Raw genomic sequence first — 20,379 nt, 5'->3', positions numbered from 1 at the left:
GGATCTAAAGTACCACATGATGACTATAGTTAATAACTCTGTATTAAATACTTATAAGTTGTTAAAATAATAGACTTTAAATGTTCCTTTTGCCATCACAAAAAATATGTAAGGTGATAGAGTTTTTAATTAACTCTATTGTGGAATCATTTCCAGTTTCTTATGGAATCATTGCAATAAATATGTGGATCTAATCATCACTTACATGTAAGTTATATATCAGTAAGACTGGAAAAAATAAAATATGCCTCTGAATCAAATTGTGGATCTTGGCTTCTTAATTTAAGCTGTAAGACCTTAAATAAGCATCTTTTAGTGTCAGTTGCCTTATCTGTGAAAAGTAGTGCCTACATGCTAAAATTATTGTGAGGATTAAATTAGATTATTTGTGCAAAAACACCATTTGTGCCTGCCATGTAGAGGTGTTAGTGTTATGTCAGTGCATCCTGTTTCTTCTACTACAAATTTAGGGGTCATCTTTGACAACACCAGTCTAATCCATCAAGCAATCCAGTTTATCTGTTTTCCTCCATCTTGACTATTGCCGCTTTGTTTCAAGCCAGCATCATCTTTTACCTGGACTGTTGCAACAGCTTCCTAACTGGTCTTCCTCCTTCTACCTTTGCCACTCTATCAATTCCACTCTTTCCTCCAGAAGAGAGTGTTCTTTTAAAATAACATACATTTGAAATTGCATTAGTTATTTACCGCTGCAAAATAGATTACCTCATACTTCATGGTTTAAAACAAACATTTATTATCTTAGATTCTGTTTCAGGAATCTGTGAGTGGCTCACCTGCCTGATTTTAGATTGCTCAGGTGTCTCTAGGCAGGAGGCCTCACTCAGTTGTTTGTCGTGTTGGACTCTGCATTAGGCTGATCAAGTGTCTTCATGACATGGCAACTGGCCTTCTCTAAACTGAGTAATCGCAGAGAGACAGAAGGATGGAAACCGGAGTGTCTATTACCTACCCTCAAAAGTACCCTACTGTCACTTCTGCTTTATTTATTAGTCTGAACTAATTCACCAAGTTCAGCCCACACTCAAGGAGAGGGGAGTGAGGCTCTACCTTTTAAAGGGAGGAATAGCAAAGAATTTGTGGACATATTTTAAAACCACTACATTCTACCCTCCGGCCACAGATTGTTTACTTTCTTCCCATTTCTTTCCCCCACCCCCAGTCCTCCCAAAAGTCTCATCTTTTTATGGCAGAGCTGGAAATCCAAGATTTTGACATCTGCATCTGATTCCGAAGAGACTTCTTATATGCACAGTTCTTTAGGTGTAGCTCCTTGAGCATAGTTCCATTTGATCTAAAGACCTATGAACTAAAGTGACAAGTTATCTGTTCCCAAGCACACAACTTATAGTGGCGGGACAGGCAGAGGATAACCACTAGGAATATTTTGTTGTAACAACAACCAAAATGAAAAGAAAACAGGAAAATAAGCATAGGATAATGGCCATATACTTCTGTTTGAAAATGGGGAAACTAGAAGCCACTGGTCCACATTATTCTGAAACCCACCCAAACACACGTTAGTGGTACCTTGATGAAGAACTGAGACCTGGGGATGTTTCTTCATGGCTCTTAGCCCTGCTCTGAGTCATCCTCGCTCATGAAAGGGAGCCCGTGGTTTTTTTTTGCATGGTTTCTCAGCCTGCTTCCTGCCTATGGAAGCTTGGGAGTCTTTTATATGACTCTTCATTTTGTACTGATCCATCTCTTTCAGTCCATTTGTCTTGACCTAATTATCTTCAAAATTTTGTAGGTCTCCTATGGAATCTTATTGGGCTCACTCAATTAGATAAACCATACCCATAAGTCTCTTTATGATAAGCCCTGCTGTAACTTGGGCTTCTGCTGGGACCTCTGAGGGACAATACTTTTAAAGCTTCTCAGGAGACCTATGTTTAAGTGAATGGATCCCTGGAACATCACCTTGAATCTTCCTGAGATCTTAACATAAGATTTTATAGTCAACACTCTTAGCTTCATCTTTAGACCTTGCTTTCCTGAGAGTGCCCTAGATTTTGTTTTTGCCTGGAAGCCATTCTTAATTTTAGCATCATTTTGCCTTTTGGAGAAGCAAGGAATTTTCAAATCCAGCAAGTCTTGGCTTCTTTTTATTTAAGTGTTTCCTTTAGCTTCTGTCTCTCTTCTTACATTTTAAGCAAGAAGCCAAGTGGCACCTTCAGAATTTGTCTTGAAATCTCCTTAGTTAGATCACCCAGTTCATTGGGTATATTCTCTAATGTACACATTCCTGGGGGTGATTTTCTGCCACTACATAACAAAGATCCTCTTTTCTCCATTTTCCAATTAGATTTATCTCAGTTTCCTTTCAGCTTTCACCCAGAGCTTCCTTGAGGAACTTCTGCAAAGTTTACTCAGTACTTTCTAGCTTTTACTAACTCCTCAAAGTCCATTCAACTTCCACAGCCTGATGGTATACCACTTCCATGTTGTAGGTTTTGTTATAGCATTGCCCCATTCCAGATACCAAAATATGTATTAGTTATCTATTAATTTATAACAAATTACTCCCAAATTTAGTGCCTTAAAACAATAAATATTTATCATCTCATAGTTTCTGTGAGTCAAGTATTCTGAGATGACTTGCCTCATTGTTCTGGATTAAGGTCTTTTGTGAGATTGAAATCAAGATGTTGGCTGGGCCCACAGTAATCTGAAGGTTTGATTGAGGCTGGAGAATCTGTTCCCATGTTCATTATTTTCACTTCTCACCTGAGATAGTTGAGAAGGAGAGAGAGAGGGAGGTGGAAGTTAAAATGTATTATATGATCTACTCTCAGAAGTATGCCATTGCTTCTACTTTATTCATTAGAAGTGAGCCACTAAGTTCATTTCATGCTTAAGGGAAGAGAAATGAGTCTCAGTCTCTTGAAAGGAGAAATATCAAAGAATTTGTGGACACATTTAAAAATCACTACAGGGATTATACCACTTTCCTGCTTAGAAACCCTTCAGTGGCTGCCTGTCACATTTAGAATAAAATACAAACTCTTTACTTTGGTTCATAGCCTTTCATGGCTGGTCTCTGCCCACCTGCTGAATATTGGTTTTCTACTTGCTCTCTTGCCACTATTCTTTAACAACTTCTGGCCTTCTCTCATTCCTTGAATAAGGTGGGCTCCCCTTCTCGCTCTTTTCCTCCTTCTCTGTCTCCCTCTCCCTTTCTCTCCCCCCACCCCCACTCTCCACTGTCAACAATTATTTCTTCTCCCTAGAATGCTTTGTCCCCTGATGTTTGTCAGCTTGGCTACTTTATATCGTTTAGATCTTAGCTTAAATGTCACTTCCTCATAGAAGAAGGGTCAACCTATCTGAGATAGCTACAAAAATATTTTCTATTACATTATTTTAATGTTTTATATAGTATCTGCATTATTTTTTTGGTTTACCTGTTTGTTTGATTATCCTATCTCTTCTCCATCCCACTTGAATGTAAGCTCCATGAGAGTTTGGGCCTTTTCTTTCATGTACGTTGCTTTTTCATCATTGCCTAAAATTTTATTTGGTTTATGGTAGGTGTGCAACAAGTATATTTTATATGATTTATTTATAAATCATATATATAGGATTGTGTTAGTCTTGTGTGTGCAACAAGTATATTTTATATGATTTATTTATAAATCATATATACAGGATTGTGTTAGTCTTGTTCACTGATGCATCCTTGCGACCTGGCATCTAGGAAATATCCAAAATTGAAAAGAATACAGGTGAGGAAATTTAGAGAGATTAAGTTCATTTCCCTAGGTCATTTAGCTAGTAGTGGCAGAGCCAAGACTCAAACCCAGGCCTTTCTGATTCTAAACTATGAATACCATAACCTATAAAGTGCCTGGCACATAGTAGTTTCTCAAAGAGCCATTCCTTTCCTCTTCTTTTAGTTCTCTATTCTGGTCTTTGTTAATGTACTTATATAAATCATTTCACAGTTATAGTCACTGGACATGTACTATTTAAGATCCATATTTTTCATGTAACATTCTTTAAATATTTTTATATGTCAGTATAGTTCACCTACTAGTTTTCTAGGACATTTCGAGGATTTACATTTGTTTCAACAAGCTTAACTTGTCACCTTCTGTATTTTACTTCAGGGCCTGGAATCAAGTATTAAAACTCTTGGTATTTAATTTACTTTGGGTCCACAACAGCACTTAGAGAAGTAAAAGGCCTAGATTACAGTGGTCATTCTGAAATGGCCAGCTAATCCAGGAAGCATGTATGGCATGCATACCATTTGTACAACCTGTACACCGCTAGGTGGTGGGGTGGAGTGCATAGGGGACAGGGTGCTGTCTCTACTCTCACAGCAGCTCAAGCCATAGTCAAGGAAATTAGAGCTGTCCTGTGCCATTGGCACTAAGAAGTGCTTTGGTTTTCTGTAAGGTTTTTTTTTTTTTTTTTTAGTGTAATGATCCTCCCTTTCCTACCTTTCTTCGGTCTTTAGGATTTGTTGGAATCCCTGTAGGGCTTCTGGAACTATATGTCCCAGATAACCATCATCAGGGAAACTTGGAATTGTCATTAATAGAAACATTGTCTCAAGGAGGGATGCAGGATGCTCTGCTGGTTGTCTCTGGGTTGAAGCATTAAAGCTGTCAATTATTAGGCCACAGACTTTTGCTGTATGCCGGGCTTAATCCAGTATGCTGGGCTTAATTTTCTTGGCCTTTGTGATAGAGCTTTAAACATTACTGAGATAAAGTTTAAGCAAGTTGCTTTTATCTTTTATTTTTAGATCACCACACTTATTAATCATAAGGATAATACCAAAAAGTCTGATAAAACACTGCAAGCAATTCAGCGTGTGGGACAGGCCGTCAACTTGGCAGTTGGAAGATTTGTTAAAGTAGGGGAAGCTATAGCCAATGAAAACTGGGACTTGAAAGAAGAAATAAATATTGCCTGCATTGAAGCTAAACAAGCAGGTACGTGATATTGATATTAAAGCCTATTTATACCAATTTTATTGCTTTGGCTACAATGATAAATTATTGTCTCATTTTGAGTAAAGATGTTCTGTGCTTTAGTCCTGTGATTATAGATTCCTACAGATTCTGGATTAGCTTCCGGAAATATTGAACTTCTCCTGGCTCAAATCCTAAATCTAAAACGTTGAATTCTTTCATTGGGTAGGAAGATGGTCTTCCATTCTTGCCATTAGCCATTGAAATGCCAGAGATATAGAGGAATGTGGGGCATGGACTCTGTCCCAGGAAGAGTCCTGGATAACTCCAAGGTCTGGAGTATGAACAGCTAGAGAAATGGTGGTGCTACTTACTGTGGGGGGAGCTGGTATATTTGGAGAGTCGTCTGGGTGAGATAAGGCCAAGTAAATATGGAGGGGCCAACCAGATCATATATGGTCCTGTGCGTTCTATGAATGACTTCAGATATTATTCTATAGATGACATACTGAGGAAATTTCAGCCAGATGAAAGACATAGTTTTGTCTTTCTGGTAGTATGGAAGAAAAGAACAAAGAGGATTGTTTGAGAGAGAGAGTTCAGACACAGGGAGGGAGATTACTGTGGAAGCTTCTACAATACACCAGGCTAAGCCAAGGCAATGTCTTATAGATAATAAAGAGCAGAGAGAGTGCACAAAATATTAAGTTGGTTAAGTAGCTAGAACTTTATTATTAGCTAAAAGAAAGGGAAGATTCTGAGTTGACTCTTGAGTTTTCAGCCATTCACTGTGATAGTGAATAAACTTTAAGTGAGAAAAGAGGGATGTCCTTATTCTATTTGTAACTTATATTTTGCCTACATTTTAAAGAGGATTTGAAATAGCTTACAATAAAAGATATATGTTTAATAAACCTATTAAAGAGATGAAAATAAATATTCTGGAAACTTTGGCCAACATTGTTACTTGAATTAAGCATGAAATTTATCTTTGTACATCCTGGAAGTCAAGACAAAAATGTGGAAAAGAAAGGGTTACATAATTCTCACTGTTTGTTGAAAGGAAACAAACCAGCTTGTCAAGAGGAGAGCAACTTTTTTCCTGGCACTAAATTAATTGTGTGGGCACTTATACAACAGACATTACATAATGCAGTGGACAATTCAACAGAAAATGTAGAGATGTTCTACATATTACTATTTTTATAGCAACCCTTAATTAGGGTTTTGAATAGAGTGGGGGGTTTTGAATAAAAGGGCACGCTGAGTCCTGCTCACCTTATGGGCTTTGTAGGATGTCACTGTGCTCAGTGTAAGGTGAGAAAAGAGGATGTGGCCACCAGCCCTCACTCCTGGAGACTCCGGCCCTCTGTGAGGAGCTCTAAGCACAGGCAGCTCCATACAGGAATCTTTCAGAAGCCATCTGTTGTCATGGGCTCCACCTGTTGTCTCCTTTCGTTTGAAGTGGTCTTTCCCTTGAGTACAACCTCTTATGCCACTCTGGTAAGAGAAAGAGAATGGCGCCTCCTGGAGTTATATATATGGAAGCCCTAATTTCTCTCTCTCTCTCTTTTTTTTTTTTTTTACAAATAGTTTATTGTCAAATTAGTTTCCACATAACACCCAGTGCTCATCCCCACAAGTGTCCTCCTCCATGCCCATCCCCCCTCCCCCCCACATCCATCAGTCCTCAGTTTTTGTCAGCATTCAAGAGTCTCTCATGGTTTGCCTCTCTCCCTTTCCCCCACCATTTCCGCCCTTCTTCTCTCCCTTGTTCCTCCGTTAAGTTCCTCCTAATCCTCCTATACGTGCACACATATGATATTTGTCCTTCTCTGCCTGACTTATTTCGCTCAGCATAACACCCTCAAGGTCCATCCATGTTGCTACACATGGCCAGATTTCATTGTTTCTCATTGCCATGTAGTATTCCATGGTATAGATAAGCCACATCTTCTTGATCCATTCGTCCGTTGATGGACACTTAGGCTCTTTCCATGTTTTAGCTATTGTGGAGAGTGCTGCTATGAACATTGGGGTCCATGTGCTCCTATGCCTCAGCATTTCTGTATCCCTTGGGTAAATTCCTAGCAGTGCTATTGCTGGGTCATAGGGGAGTTCTAGTGTTAGTTTCCTGAGGAACCTCCACACTGTTTTCCAGAGGGGCTGCACCAGTTTACATTCCCACCAACAGTGTAGGAGGGTGCCCGTTTCTCCACATCCTCGCCAGCATCTAGAGTTCTCTGATTTGCTCATTTTAGCCACTCTGACTGGCGTGAGGTGGTATCTCAGTGTGGTTTTGATTTGTATTTCCCTGATGAGGAGGGATGCTGAGCATCGTTTCATGTGTCTGTTGGCCATCTGGATGTCCTCTTTGGAGAAGTGTCTGTTCATATCTTCTGCCCATTTCTTCACTGGGTTGTTTGTTTTTCGGGCGTGTAGTTTGGTGAGTTCCTTATAGATTCTGGATATTAACCCTTTATCTGATATGTCATTTGCAACTATCTTTTCCCATTCCGTCGGTTGCCTATTAGTTTTGTGGGTTGTTTCCCCTAATTTCTCTTAACATGCACAAATTTAAGACTTAACTTGAATCACTCCTGAAATGTTTCAGGTCTACTCAGCCCATAGTAATCAATTTCTCCAACTTAATATTTATTTGAGGGAAATAATGTAAAGTAGTGATAAAGAACTAGGACTTTTGAGTCAGACTGCCTGGATTTCAGTCCCAACTCTTCACTTGATATTGGTGTGATATTGAGCAAGCTATTACACTTTTTTAAACCTCAGTTTTCTCATCAATAAAATGGGGGTAATGTTAGTGTTTACAGAAGTGTTTTGATATAATGCATGTATGCATTTGGCACATAGAAAGTACTCAATAAGTATTAGTTGTAATGTGTATTATTGTTTTTCTTTTTTCCTTTCCTTTGTTGAGTTTTTTTTAAGACTTTATTTTTTCCCCAAAGTAATCTCTACAATCAACATGGGGCTTGAACTTATGACCCCTAAGATCAGGAGTCGCATGCTCCACAGACTGAGCCAGCCAGGGGCCCCTCCTCTGTTGAGTTCTTGCACTATTCTTTTTTTTTTTTTAATTGAGGTATAATTGACCTATAAAGTTAAGTTAGTTTTGGTGTATGGCATAATAACTCAATATTTGTATATACAGTTGATTTTGGACAATGCAGGGGCTAAGAGTACTGACCCCCTGTGCAGTTGAAAATTGATGTGTAACTTTTGACTCCCCAAAAGCTTAACTACTAATAGCTTCCTGTTGAGCATAAGCCTTACCAATAACATAAACAGTTGGTTAACACATATTTTGCATGTTCTTTTATATATTTTATTCTTACAATAAAGTAAGCTATAGAAAAAGTATTATTTTTTTAAAAACTTTTTTAATGTTTTTATTTATTTCTGAGAGAGAGAGACAGCATGAGCAGGGGAGGGTCAGAGAGAGAGGGAGTCACAGACTCTGAAACAGGCTCCAGGCTCTGAGCTGGCAGTCAGCACAGAGACCGACGCGGGGCTTGAACCCATGAACCGTGAGATCATGACCTGAGCGAAAGTCGGACGCTTAACCCACTAAGCCACCCAGGTGCCCCAGAAAAAAAGTATAATTAAGAAAATCATAAGGAAGAGAAAATACAGTTGTAATACTATACTGAAAAACATCTGCATGTAAGTGGACCCACACCATTCAAACCCATGTTGTTTAAGGGTCAGCTTTATTTTGAAATGATCACACAGTCAGTCTAGTTAATATCTGTCACCGTACATAGTTAAAAAAATTTTTTTTTTTTTTATTTATTTCTAGGAGAGAGAGAGAGAGACAGACAGCGTGAGCAGGGGAGGGTCAGAGAGAGAGGGAGTCAGAGACTGAAACAGGCTCCAGGCTCTGAGCTGGCAGTCAGCACAGAGCCCGACGCGGGGCTCGAACCCACGAACCGCGAGATCATGACCTAAGCGAAAGTCGGACGCCCAACCGACTAAGCCACCCAGGCGCCCCCATAGTTAAAAAATTTTTGTGCGTGACAAGAACTTTTAAGATTTAGTCTCTTAAAAATAAGCAATATTTTAGAAAATACGCAATACAGTATTAACGATAGTTGTCAAGGTATGTATCACATCCCATGACTTATTTATTTGGTAACTAGAAGTTTGTAATTTTTGACTCCACCCAAGTTGTGCCCCCCTCCAATATTTTTACCTTTCTACTTAGTCACGTTTTATATTTATATGGGAGCTCAGTAAATATTTGTATTTGACTGAGTATGGACTTTCACATTAAGACACAACACTGATTACATATACAAGTTAAAAATGGCAACCATGAAGCTAAAAGGACAGCTTTGTGACTTTTTCAGGGAGCTAATTTCTGAACAGTCTACACTTTAAACAGCTTTATAATGTTAAGGAAGAATTTGACCATGTTGGTGGAGCTTACCAAATGTTACCATCCCACGTACTTAGGAGTTTAATGCCTGGGTTTAGTCAGAAAAAGGAAAAGTTATATAATGCCATCTGTGCAGACTCATATGTATTATCTTTGAGGATTGAGAGCTGTGGAAAAAAGTAACATTTTCCAGAGGTAGAGAGGAAACATTTTCATCCTCTAAGCTATTGCAAACTGATACTATTCCTCTTGCTCCCTTTTTTCTGTACATTAAAGTTTAATTCTAAACTTTCTTTTCTTCTGTTTTGCTATGAAAACTGTATTAGTAACATATTGCTGTGTAACAAATTAACCCCAACCTAGCAACTTAAAACCACATTTATTAACCTCACATAGTTTCTGAAGGTCAGAAATCAGGGAGTGGCTTAGCCAGCTGGGTCTGGGTCACTGTCTTTCTTGAGGTTGCACTCAAGGTGTCTGCTGGGCCTGTAGTTATCTGAAAACTTGACTGGACCGCAGGATCCATTGCTTTCCTCTTTTGGTTTTTGGCAGGCTTCATTTCTTTGTTGGCTTTGGCCAGAGGCCTCCGCGTCTCCGTATCTATGCCTCTTTGTTGGAATGGCTATTTACAACATGCTAGCTGGCTTCCCTCAGAGAGAGTGAGCGAGAGCAACCAAGATGGCTACCTTGGTGTCTTTAAAAACCTAGTCTTAGAGGTGACAAACCATCTCTTCTACCATACCAATCTGGTGCGATGTGGGAGGAAACAACACAAAGATGTAAATTCCAGGAGGTGGGGAACTTTGGGAGCCATCTTGGAGGCTGGCTACCACAGACTTCCTCTATTAGTAGAGTTTTAGCTATTGTCATGATATGTAACCAATCAATATCTAGTGACTTATTCTTTGGATTTTCCTGTGTTGTTTCAGGTTTCTGTTACCTGAAAGTAAATTTATCATCTCCCTTTCTGTGTCCTTCTGATTAAAAAAAAATTAGGTTGACAACATTGAAGCCATTTCCCCCCCCTTTTTTTTTTTTTATTTCTAGGAGAGAGAGAGAGAGAGAGAGAGAGAGACAGCGTGAGCAGGGGAGGGTCAGAGAGAGAGGGAGACACAGACTCTGAAACAGGCTCCAGGCTCTGAGCTGGCAGTCAGCACAGAGCCCAACACGGGGCTCGAACCCACAAACCGCGAGATCATGACCTAAGCGAAAGCTGGACGCTTAACCGACTAAACCACCCAGGTGCCCCAGTGAATCTTCTTTTTTATATTCCTATGGCTGCTGTCCTTGCAAGATCCTTACTATTTCATACCCACCTTCGACATAGCTGCCTCACTAGTACCCTGACTTTGAGTCTCTCCTTTCTAGTCCAGGTGCTTTCACCAGACTCATCCTAAATCTCGATTGTGTCACACCCCATGACCTGTCCATTAAAGTTCAGGTACTTTTACTTAAGATCCTTAGCTATGGGCAGATACTTTATTGGGTGTATGTAATAATATTGACAAGGGGGCTTTTGTGAGAAAATCGATCTGTTATGCACTGAGGTTTACTTAGGATGTAAAAAATTATCTTTAGCATTGCAAGATGATGGAAAGTTTATTTTTTTAGTCTTGTTAAGTTAAACCATAAAGTTTGGAATAAATTATAGCTTGGTTTCATTTTTAAGGAGAATATATATTTGTATTGTTTTATTGATGGATAATTGATATTACGGAAATCAACAGCTTCTTACTGCTCTGCGTTGCGTTCTTCTTTTTGTTTTTTTAACTCTTTTTAAATGTTTATTTTTGAGAGAGAGAGAGAGAGAGAGAGAGAGAGAGAGAGCGCCAGCCAGCCAGCCAGCCAGGAAGGGGCAGAGAGAAAGGGAGATACAGAATCTGAAGCAGGCTTCAGTTTCTGAGCTGTCAGCACAGAACCCAAGGTGGGGCTCGAACTCATGAACTGTGAGATTATGACCTGAGCTGAAGTCAGATACTCAACCAACTGAGCCACCCAGGCACCCCTTAACTTTTATTTTTAATGTTTATTCATTTTTGAGACACACAGAGAGACAGAATGTGATTGGAGGAGGGGCAGAGAGAGAGGGAGATACAGAATGCAAAGCAGGCTCCACGCTCTGAGCTGTCAGCACAGAGCCCCATGTGAAGCTTGAACTCACGGACTGCGAGATCATGACCTGAGCCGAAGTTGGATGCTTAACCAACTGAGCCACCCAGACACCCCTTCTTTTTTTAAATGCTTATTTATTTGAGAGAGAGAGAGAGAGAGAGAGAGAGAGAGAGAGAACACGCATGAGCAGGGGAGGGGCGGAGAGAGAGAAGGCAAAGAATTCAAAGCAGGCTCTAGGCTCCAAGCAGTCATCACAGAGCCTGATGCAGGGCTTGAATCCATGAACCAGGAGATCACGACCTGAGCCACGGTCAGATGCTTAACTGACTGAGCCATCCAGGTGCCCCAGAGCAGAAGGCTTTTTAGATCATGTAGTTTGCTGGGGCGCCTGGGTGTCTCAGTCGGTTGAGCGTTCGACTTCGGCTCAGGTCATGATCTCACGGTTCATGGGTTCGAGCCCCGTGTCGGGCTCTGTGCTGACAGCCAGCTCAGAGCCTGGAACTTGCTTCGGATTCTGTTTCTCCCTCTCTCTCTGACCCTCCCCTGCTAACGCTGTCTCTTTCTCGGAAATAAATAAAACACTAAAAAAAATTTAGATCATGTAGTTTGCTGTACCACTGACACCAAAAGTTAATATGTTTTTCAAACTTGGTGAAGGCAACAAAATTTTCAGAGTTCTCAAAATTCATTATTTTTTCATTTGAAAGCCTCAAATGATAATCCTTGTGGTCATCAAAGAGAAGCTGTTTCTTCTTCCTGAAATTAGACTTCAAAGCCAATGTCTACCATTGAACATTGTCTCTCTTGAAGAGTAAAGTTTGGATTTTAATTTAAGTACATCTTATTCCCAATTTAACTGTTCACCCTTGCCTTTCTTGTTAGGAGAAACAATTGCAGCACTTACAGATATAAGCAGCTTGAATCACCCAGAGTCTGATGGCCAGATCACAATTTTTACGGATAAAACAGGAGTTATAAAGGCTGCAAGATTACTTCTTTCTTCAGTGACAAAAGTGTTGTTGCTGGCGGACCGAGTGGTCATTAAGCAGATAATAACATCAAGAAATAAGGTACTTGTCTGTCTTGTGTTTCTATACTTGTGACTTTCAGGGTTGTTCAGAAAGCATCTGTTAAGTTAATTACAGGTAATTTGGCAATGCTTGTCAGTTTTAATGTTTATAATTCCAATTGTCTATAGGTTAAAAGTGGTATTTCTTATGTACTTATAATTCCTAAACAATGTGTGTTCTGGGTCTTAACTGTTAGATGCAAATAATATTTCTTCTCAGAAAACCATTATCTACTTGTTGAAGCTTATTCATGAAAGCTTTTCACATATACACATTCAGGAAGAAAAGCCAAACACTATGACACTGTATGTAGTAGAAATATAGTTGATAAAAATACCAAATTCCTCAGTACCTTTTTTTTTTTCAGAGTCAGAGGATAATAATTTATGAACTTAAGAAATAAATTCAGTCATCTGAAACCATAGTTATCCACACTACAAAATTTCTGTTGTAGTATCTGTAGAGACTATGAATAATCATAAAGCTTACAGAATAAGTTTAAACTCTCCCAGCCTAGAACTTTTCCAGTCTCTCAGACAATGGTTGTGCTCCTCCATCATCCGGGAGGCCGGCGCATGTACAGTCACTTCTTTCCCTGGATAATTCCCTAGGCGAGAAGGAGGGCAGTCTGCCAGGGAAGGGATTGTCTCAGTCAGGTGAGAGGACAAAACTACCAGATGAGTGTTTAGTGAATCAGAGTGTGAGTTTCAAGAGAAAAAGAAATTGGAGGGGTAGATCAGGCAGTGCTAGAGGGATAGGAGAAAACCTTCTTGTCTTTGAAAGATAGAGTTTCTGCTCAGTGGTAGCAATCTGCCTTATCTGTGCTAGTCGCCTGCACTTCCTGAGCTGCCAGGGCAGATTAACACGCCAAACATCTATCATATCCTCATTTTTAAAAAGTAAACACAGGATATCTGTGTTTTCTTTACCTATCTTGGTCTGACGAAAGCTAATCCAGTGCTGTTATTTTAGAGACAAGTATTTGAAAATATGTTTCACATTTATTTACTTTACTTCTAATATCGAGAAAACACCTAACATTGTCTGTTGGCTCTGCTGGAGGTTTCTCCCTTTTCCACCCCGGCTTCCCCAAGCCTCTTGGCAATTAATTTATTTGACACGGGCAATTCCTGATTGATCCAAACTGTTTTCCAGCTCTGAAAGTGCCACATTTCCCTTTCCACTCCTCACGGTGCAGGTGACCTTCCTTCTACTTCTTCCACTTCTTGGGAAGAATGGGGTTCCTGGTTCACTGAACCTTGAGGCTTCTGTGTATCGCCTATATCCTCCCTCAGTCCCTAGTTCTCTGAAGATTTGATTACCTCCATCCTGCACACTTCCACCTTCTCCAGACTTTGCTACGTAAATGATCTCTGTCTGTTGAGGCATTTCATGTACTCTTTTTCCTTTTAATTTTCAAGTAGCATCAAGTCTCCCCATCCTAACAACAAATCATTCCCTAGATGATGCTGACCTTTGGATCTGCTTTTACTGCTCTGGGCTCCTCCTTCCCTGCCTTCTCCTCCTTTGCTTTCCCCTAGAATTCAGAGTTTCTTCTTTTCCCTCTACTCTCAGCTTTGACATCTCAGTCTCTTTCACACCCACACCTGACAAATATTCTCTATTTTGCAGGTTCTTGCAACTATGGAAAGACTAGAGAAAGTGAATAGCTTTCAAGAGTTTGTCCAAATATTCAGTCAATTTGGAAATGAAATGGTGGAGTTTGCACATCTAACTGGTGATAGACAAAATGTATGTTATTTACCACATTTAAAAATCTTCAAATACATGCACACCTTTGAATGGAGGTGTGATCTTTGTGATCATTTGGGTTGGTTTCTTTGCTTATTAAATTATAGCCTTGGTGTTGAAAGCCTTTCATAAAGGGGCCAGGGTAAAGTAAATAAATCGACATGGTTTTTTTCCCATACATGCAACAGTTAAATATGTTCTCACCACACACACTGAGAAAGGTCATACTAGCCTTTAGGGCTCAGATCTAATATTTCCTCTTTTATGAAACTACATTTGACTCTTCTACCAGGGCTCAGACAAATAAATTGAGTCATCATATATATTCTGATAGTATTTTGTTGTGTATCTGTTAATTCTTTTTGTAACTTGTTATATATTATTCTGCTCTGACCTATTTCTGTAAGTATTCTATATTAGATCGGTAGTAATAACTCAAGCATTGTTTATCTGCATTAGCTCTGTGTTAGGTATTTAATATACATGATCTCATTTAATTTCAAAAACATCCCTGCAAGATAGATATTGTTATTACTGTTTTACACCTGCGGAGACAGAACCTAAGAGGGGAATAAGCTTTCCCATGGTCACTCTTCTAGCAGATTGAACTCTGTTATGTCTGATTCTGGAGCCTGTACTTTTTAGCCTGCACTGTGATGTTAGTTTTTTATAGGTCTGTTCCCCAATTTAAACTGTAAGTTCCTAAATTTAGGGAGGTGGAAGACCATGTTATATCTAAGGTTGACTTTTCTTTGTTGGGGTACTCATGCACATGTTCGTCTTGTTAGCAGGTTAAATATATAATAATGGGCCTCTTCTTGAGATGTTTGAGACGTAGGCTGTCATGTTGGGCATGGACTATCCTGGTTGTGGCTGGAGTTAGAAGAAGCATATTGGCCTGGAAGGTGGCAGGCTGAATTCTATACTTAACGTGGTGTTTCTTAGACCATCTGGGTCTTATGGAGGCCTCTCTTTGTCCTGTGGACCAGGCATCTAACAGATTGAGATGCCATTTTTTTTTTTTCCTGATCATTCGTTTTCACCATACAATATATGGTGTCATGTATGGCTCATAAGTCACAAATGAAAACACTAATGTGACAGGTGAAAATTTTGTGTAATTCAAATTTCAGTGACCATTAGTAAAGTTTTATTGGGACACAGCCATGTTAGTTGATGTATTGTCTCAAGGTGGCTTTCACACTACAATGGCAGAATTAAGTAGTTGTTTCAAAGACCATTTGACCCAGAAAACCTAAAAAATTTATTATCTGGCCTTTTATTAAAAATGACTCCTGACCTCTGATTTAGATGGTCGTGACCAAATTATGAGTGTATTTGGTTGTAGATTTGATCACACTATTTAGGTACTTTCTGTAATAGCACACATTCTAGTTGGAAGAAACTCTACACCTAAGAAACATCCTTGGTAAGATTGGTTACGTTTAGGACAAATAAATCTCCTTTTGAGATGAATAAATACTTAGAAGGGATTAATCAGACATGGTCTCTGACAGAGGTGACTTCTAAGTGTCTATTTGGAAGGAAATAATAGCCCATAAATGCTTGATTAATAGGCCACTGCTAATTGAGTAAAGCCTAGGGTGGTTGTTTCCGGTGAGGACTGAGATGTGTCCACATGGGCATGAGGATGTCTGGTGTGCAGGCCACCAGGGCATGAGCTACAAGGCAACGTCCCCCTCGGTCTCAGTCCCTGGCTCTGCTGTCCTCAGTAGGGGCAGCTGTTTTTTCTCACACACTGTGTTGCTGTCAAAGTGGTGACATTTTATAAAACTTTATCCTGTTTTTTTTTTTTTCATTTTGTCACTTTATAAACAATGTTAGTTAATTGGTTGAGTCTTGTTATTGTTGAATAAATGCTTTTCCAAGGTATCAGATTGAGTATTGGATCCTAGACTACTCAGTGATTTTATTTCATTTTTAGGATCTGAAAGATGAGAAGAAAAAGGCAAAAATGGCAGCAGCAAGGGCAGTTCTTGAAAAGTGTACAATGATGCTTCTCACAGCCTCAAAGGTAGGAACACTTTTGTTTTACCTGAGTAAACTCACCTAACTCATATATTTTTACATTTTTAAAAAGATCAGAGCGATAAATCAGAACATAGGCCACAGCAGCCAGATCTGTTATTGTTTAGCAAGAATGCTAACTTCCTTTCCCAGTTCCAAACAGCAGTTAATCCGTGAGTCAGCTTTGAGTGAGCAGCCGAGCGGAAGATGGTGTACTGGGTGCTGTGACTCCGGCCTGTCACACACTGTCACTGCCTGCAGGGCTTGCCAGTCTCATTGGGGAGCCAGCGCACGAGCTCTTGAAAAAGCTAGGCAAGTTAGGATCTGTTGAGTAACAGTGGAGCATTAATTCAGACTTTAATTTGTTTATTCTGTCAATTCCTACCTTTAATTCCTTATTCTCCTTTAACAAAATTGTGAATTGAGCGCTTGTAATTCCGAACAGCAGCTGGACAGCATATTGGTACAATTCAAGAACGAACTAGGAAACAGCTCGTTAGCAGTTTATTTAGAGTTGCCTTTTCTGCTCAGAATATTTACTCGAGGCTAGGATTAGTGAGGCCACAAAAACAGTCCATCAGAGCCCATTTGGAAGGCCCTGTTCACATCTAGGCCCGTGAGCAGTTTTCATTCTCATTTTTTAAAAATCAAAGATGCATCCACAGTCATGCAACGTTTGTTCATTTTTCCTCATTCTTTTTTAGTTTTTGCACATGTAAGGCAACATTTTAAAATAGTTTTAATCATGATAAAGATAGTTTTTTTCCCCCAAGTTTTAAGTAAACTTACTGAAGTATAAAGATACAGTTTTGCACTGTGCCTTTTTCACTTAACCTTGCTATCGCTTTTTACTCATCCTGCTTCCACTTTTAGTGAGGAGAAGCAGCTGGGTGAGCCAGGGACCCAGGAGATTTTGGTAAAGAACCATTTTTATTAGCATGACATGTTCTCTGTAAGATTTTGTGTATTATGGTATGGGCCAAATTTTAAAATAAAAATGTTAAATTGTTTTGAAGACCTGTCTCAGGCATCCCAACTGTGAATCAGCCCACAAAAACAAAGAAGGAGTATTTGACCGAATGAAGGTGGCATTAGATAAGGTGATTGAAATCGTGACTGACTGCAAACCCAGTGGAGAGACTGACATTTCATCTGTCAGTATTTTTACTGGAATTAAAGAATTCAAGGTAAGAATAGAGAGAATATATTTTCTTTTTTTTTTTCTTTCCATATCAAAGGAGCATCATTAGATGTAGTATCTATATTTTGGCATACTATTTTATTTTATTTTATTTTTTTTCTTTTTCTTTTTTTTTTTTTTAATAGTTTATTGTCAAATTAGTTTCCACATAACACTCAGTGCTCATCCCCACAAGTGTGGCATACTATTTTAGAATAGAGGCTTCACCAAAGTGGGTATTTCTCTTTCAGATAGTGCCACTCTGTATAAACATAATGTTCAGTAACATCTGGTTTAGTGTAGTTTGTACAAAGAATACTGGTCTTGGGTTATGGTAGCTACCCTGGCCCTGTGTAGCCATCTGGTTCAGTGGGAGCCTCCTGTCCTCCGTTTGGAAGGGCCTTCCCAGTATTTGGAGCAGTGTTGTACTATCCGTGGATGATGACAGATAGCAAATCATTTCTGCTGGAATCTCTACTCTTCCCTGGGCTCTACAGCTGATACTTTGAGACTGTAGCAATAGTATTAATGTTAATTAAAAATTTTTTTTAAGTTTATTTTGAGAGGGAGCGTGTGTGCATGTGTGTAGGTGGGGGAGAGGGGCAGATAGAGGGATAGACAGAATCCCAAATCAGGCTCTGATTTGTCAGTGCAGAGCCCATCACAGGGGTCAAACTATGAGATCGTGACTGAAGCCAAGATCCAGAGTCAGACGCTGAATTGACTGGGCCACCAGGTGTCCTGGTAATTAAAATTTTTAAATGAACACTCATGCATGCTAACATGTATTATTAAGCACTTATTCTGTGCCCTGCTTGAATGCTTTAAATGTATGGGTATATAAAATCCTCATAAGAACTATAGTTATTATCCCCATTCTACTGTTGAGGAGACTGGGAAACAGAGATTAAGTAATATGACAGCTAGGAAGTGCCAGAGGTAGGATTTGAAACCTGGCAGTGTGACTCCGAATCCCCACCATTTTAGGGCAGAACTTCTCATGGGAAGTCAGAGAAGTGGTGAAGTCACTCTCTGTGGAAGAGCAGGGGCTGCGTCAGGGGGGCCCTAGGATATCATCGAGCATGACCCCGTCTAACAGCTGGGAAGACTAGGGCTCTCAGTAGTTGTCGAATCAGCTAAAGGCTGCAACAAGGATGGCATTCTTTCATCTTTTTAATTGCGTGAATGTCTAAGTAGGAACATGGGGTGAGAGAAAGGCATGGAAAGGACAGTTATTTTTAGGGGCCATTCTCCTCATTAAATTATCGAATTTAATCTCTAACTTCCCTTTTAGGTGGGTCTTACTATCCTCCTGTTTTTGAGGAGGAAAGCCAGTAAGTGGCGGAACCCCTCTTTAGAAGCAGGACTCACAAATCCCAAAGTCCGTGACCTTTCAGGTTATACCTGCGGGTTTGCCTGTATGCTGCCGGTTCTGCCCTCTCTTTCTAAGGAGAAAGAAGCTACAAAGATCAGTCATTCTCTTAGAGTTTTTATTCCTGTTTTTATAAAGTTGGGGATGACGGAGGTGTCTTGTCAAGGGTTAAACGATAATTAGGGAAACAAACAGGGCCAGAGCTAGGTCTTTGCCTCCTGGTGCTGTACTTCGGCTCCGGGTTAACCCAGGGCAGTGCTGTGCCTGTGGATGCCGCCAGCTGCTCTGGCTGCCCTTTCACCACCAGGCATTCTGGAGGGCAGAGCTGTTAGGAATAGACTCCGTCTCATGGTCAGTGCGTATCTTTTTGGCATCTTACCTTCTTTTCTTTCTGTCATCTATAGCAGAAAGCTGCATTACTATGCTCAGTACTCTGAGTATGTGGACAAATCTTATGAAACCATATAATTGAATAGTCTTTGGAAAAAACTACTAAGTTGCTTTTTTCTTTTTTTTAATTTAAGTTTATTTATTTTTGAGAGAGAGACAGAACGTGAACAGGGGAGGGGTAGAGAGAGAGGGAGACACAGAATCTGAAGCAGGCTCCAGGCTCTGAGCTGTCAGCACAGAGCCCAACACGGGACTCAAACCCACCAACCGCGAGATCATGACCTGAGCCGAAGTCAGCCGCTTAACCGACTGAGCCACCCATGCGCCCCTAAGTTGCTGTTTAAAAGCATATATATGTTAAATTAAAAAATAAAATAAAGCTAAATAATTAATTAAATTAAATTAAATTAAATTAAAAAAAAATAAAAAATAAAAGCATATATATGTTTTTTCAAAAGGCAGAATCAAAAACCTTAAACATAAATGGTATGTGGTCAACATGACTGATTTTATGTTATAATCCTGTTTAAATTCTCAATCTCAGATGCTTATTGTTAATTCCACACATTACTTTTATCCATGTTCTTTCCTAGCTTAAAAGAAAAAAATATGCTGTTTACCTAGGATGGAGTAGTTACTGGAGACAACTTGGGCCGAGAGGAGAAGGGAAAGCAAGCCCCCCCACCCCCACTGCCATGGCATTTCCAAATCTTGGTATTTCAATGAGTCATGTGAAAATGGATCAGATGTAAGGATTATCTTGAAACTATATTTATGAAAGGACTTTAAAGTGCTAAACAAGTGTAAGCCATCCTTATCAGCTCATTCAATGTGACCACAGTCATGGTCATTACCACGGATCACCTCTTGGCCCAAGTTGTTTCTATGACACATCTCATGGGCTGGAGGTTAAATCCAATTGAAGTGGCAGAGTGTCAGTAGAAAGCTGAGAGAGAGAAAGACTGTGTGCCGGTGAGCATGTGTCAGTCACATATTTAGGGAACTCTGAGTAAAGGATGGCTGAAGTGACAGGTTGTCTGGGACATTGGGGGGTGGTGAGATAGACTGTCAGAAACATCTGTAATGTCATCAAGACCCTAGAGGATTTTGTGTTATGCAGGAGAAATTTG

The 20,379-nt window shown here is 39.8% G+C and overlaps 1 protein-coding gene across 1 annotated transcript in view; it reads left to right on the top strand.

Moving 5' to 3' along the window:
* Positions 1–20,379, top strand: part of CTNNAL1 (catenin alpha like 1) — a 59,860-nt gene that overhangs the window by 10,280 nt on the left and 29,201 nt on the right. The window contains exons 3-7 of the mRNA XM_077769760.1: positions 4,778–4,967; positions 12,340–12,527; positions 14,160–14,279; positions 16,225–16,314; positions 17,324–17,494. Of these exons, the coding sequence (XP_077625886.1) occupies positions 4,778–4,967; positions 12,340–12,527; positions 14,160–14,279; positions 16,225–16,314; positions 17,324–17,494 (759 nt within the window). The remainder of the gene's footprint in view (positions 1–4,777; positions 4,968–12,339; positions 12,528–14,159; positions 14,280–16,224; positions 16,315–17,323; positions 17,495–20,379) is intronic.

This window comes from Crocuta crocuta, unplaced genomic scaffold (assembly GCF_008692635.1).
Source record: "Crocuta crocuta isolate KB4526 unplaced genomic scaffold, BGI_CrCroc_1.0 scaffold95, whole genome shotgun sequence".
Taxonomy (NCBI): Eukaryota; Metazoa; Chordata; class Mammalia; order Carnivora; family Hyaenidae; genus Crocuta; species Crocuta crocuta.
This window is presented reverse-complemented; position numbering and strand designations above follow the sequence as displayed.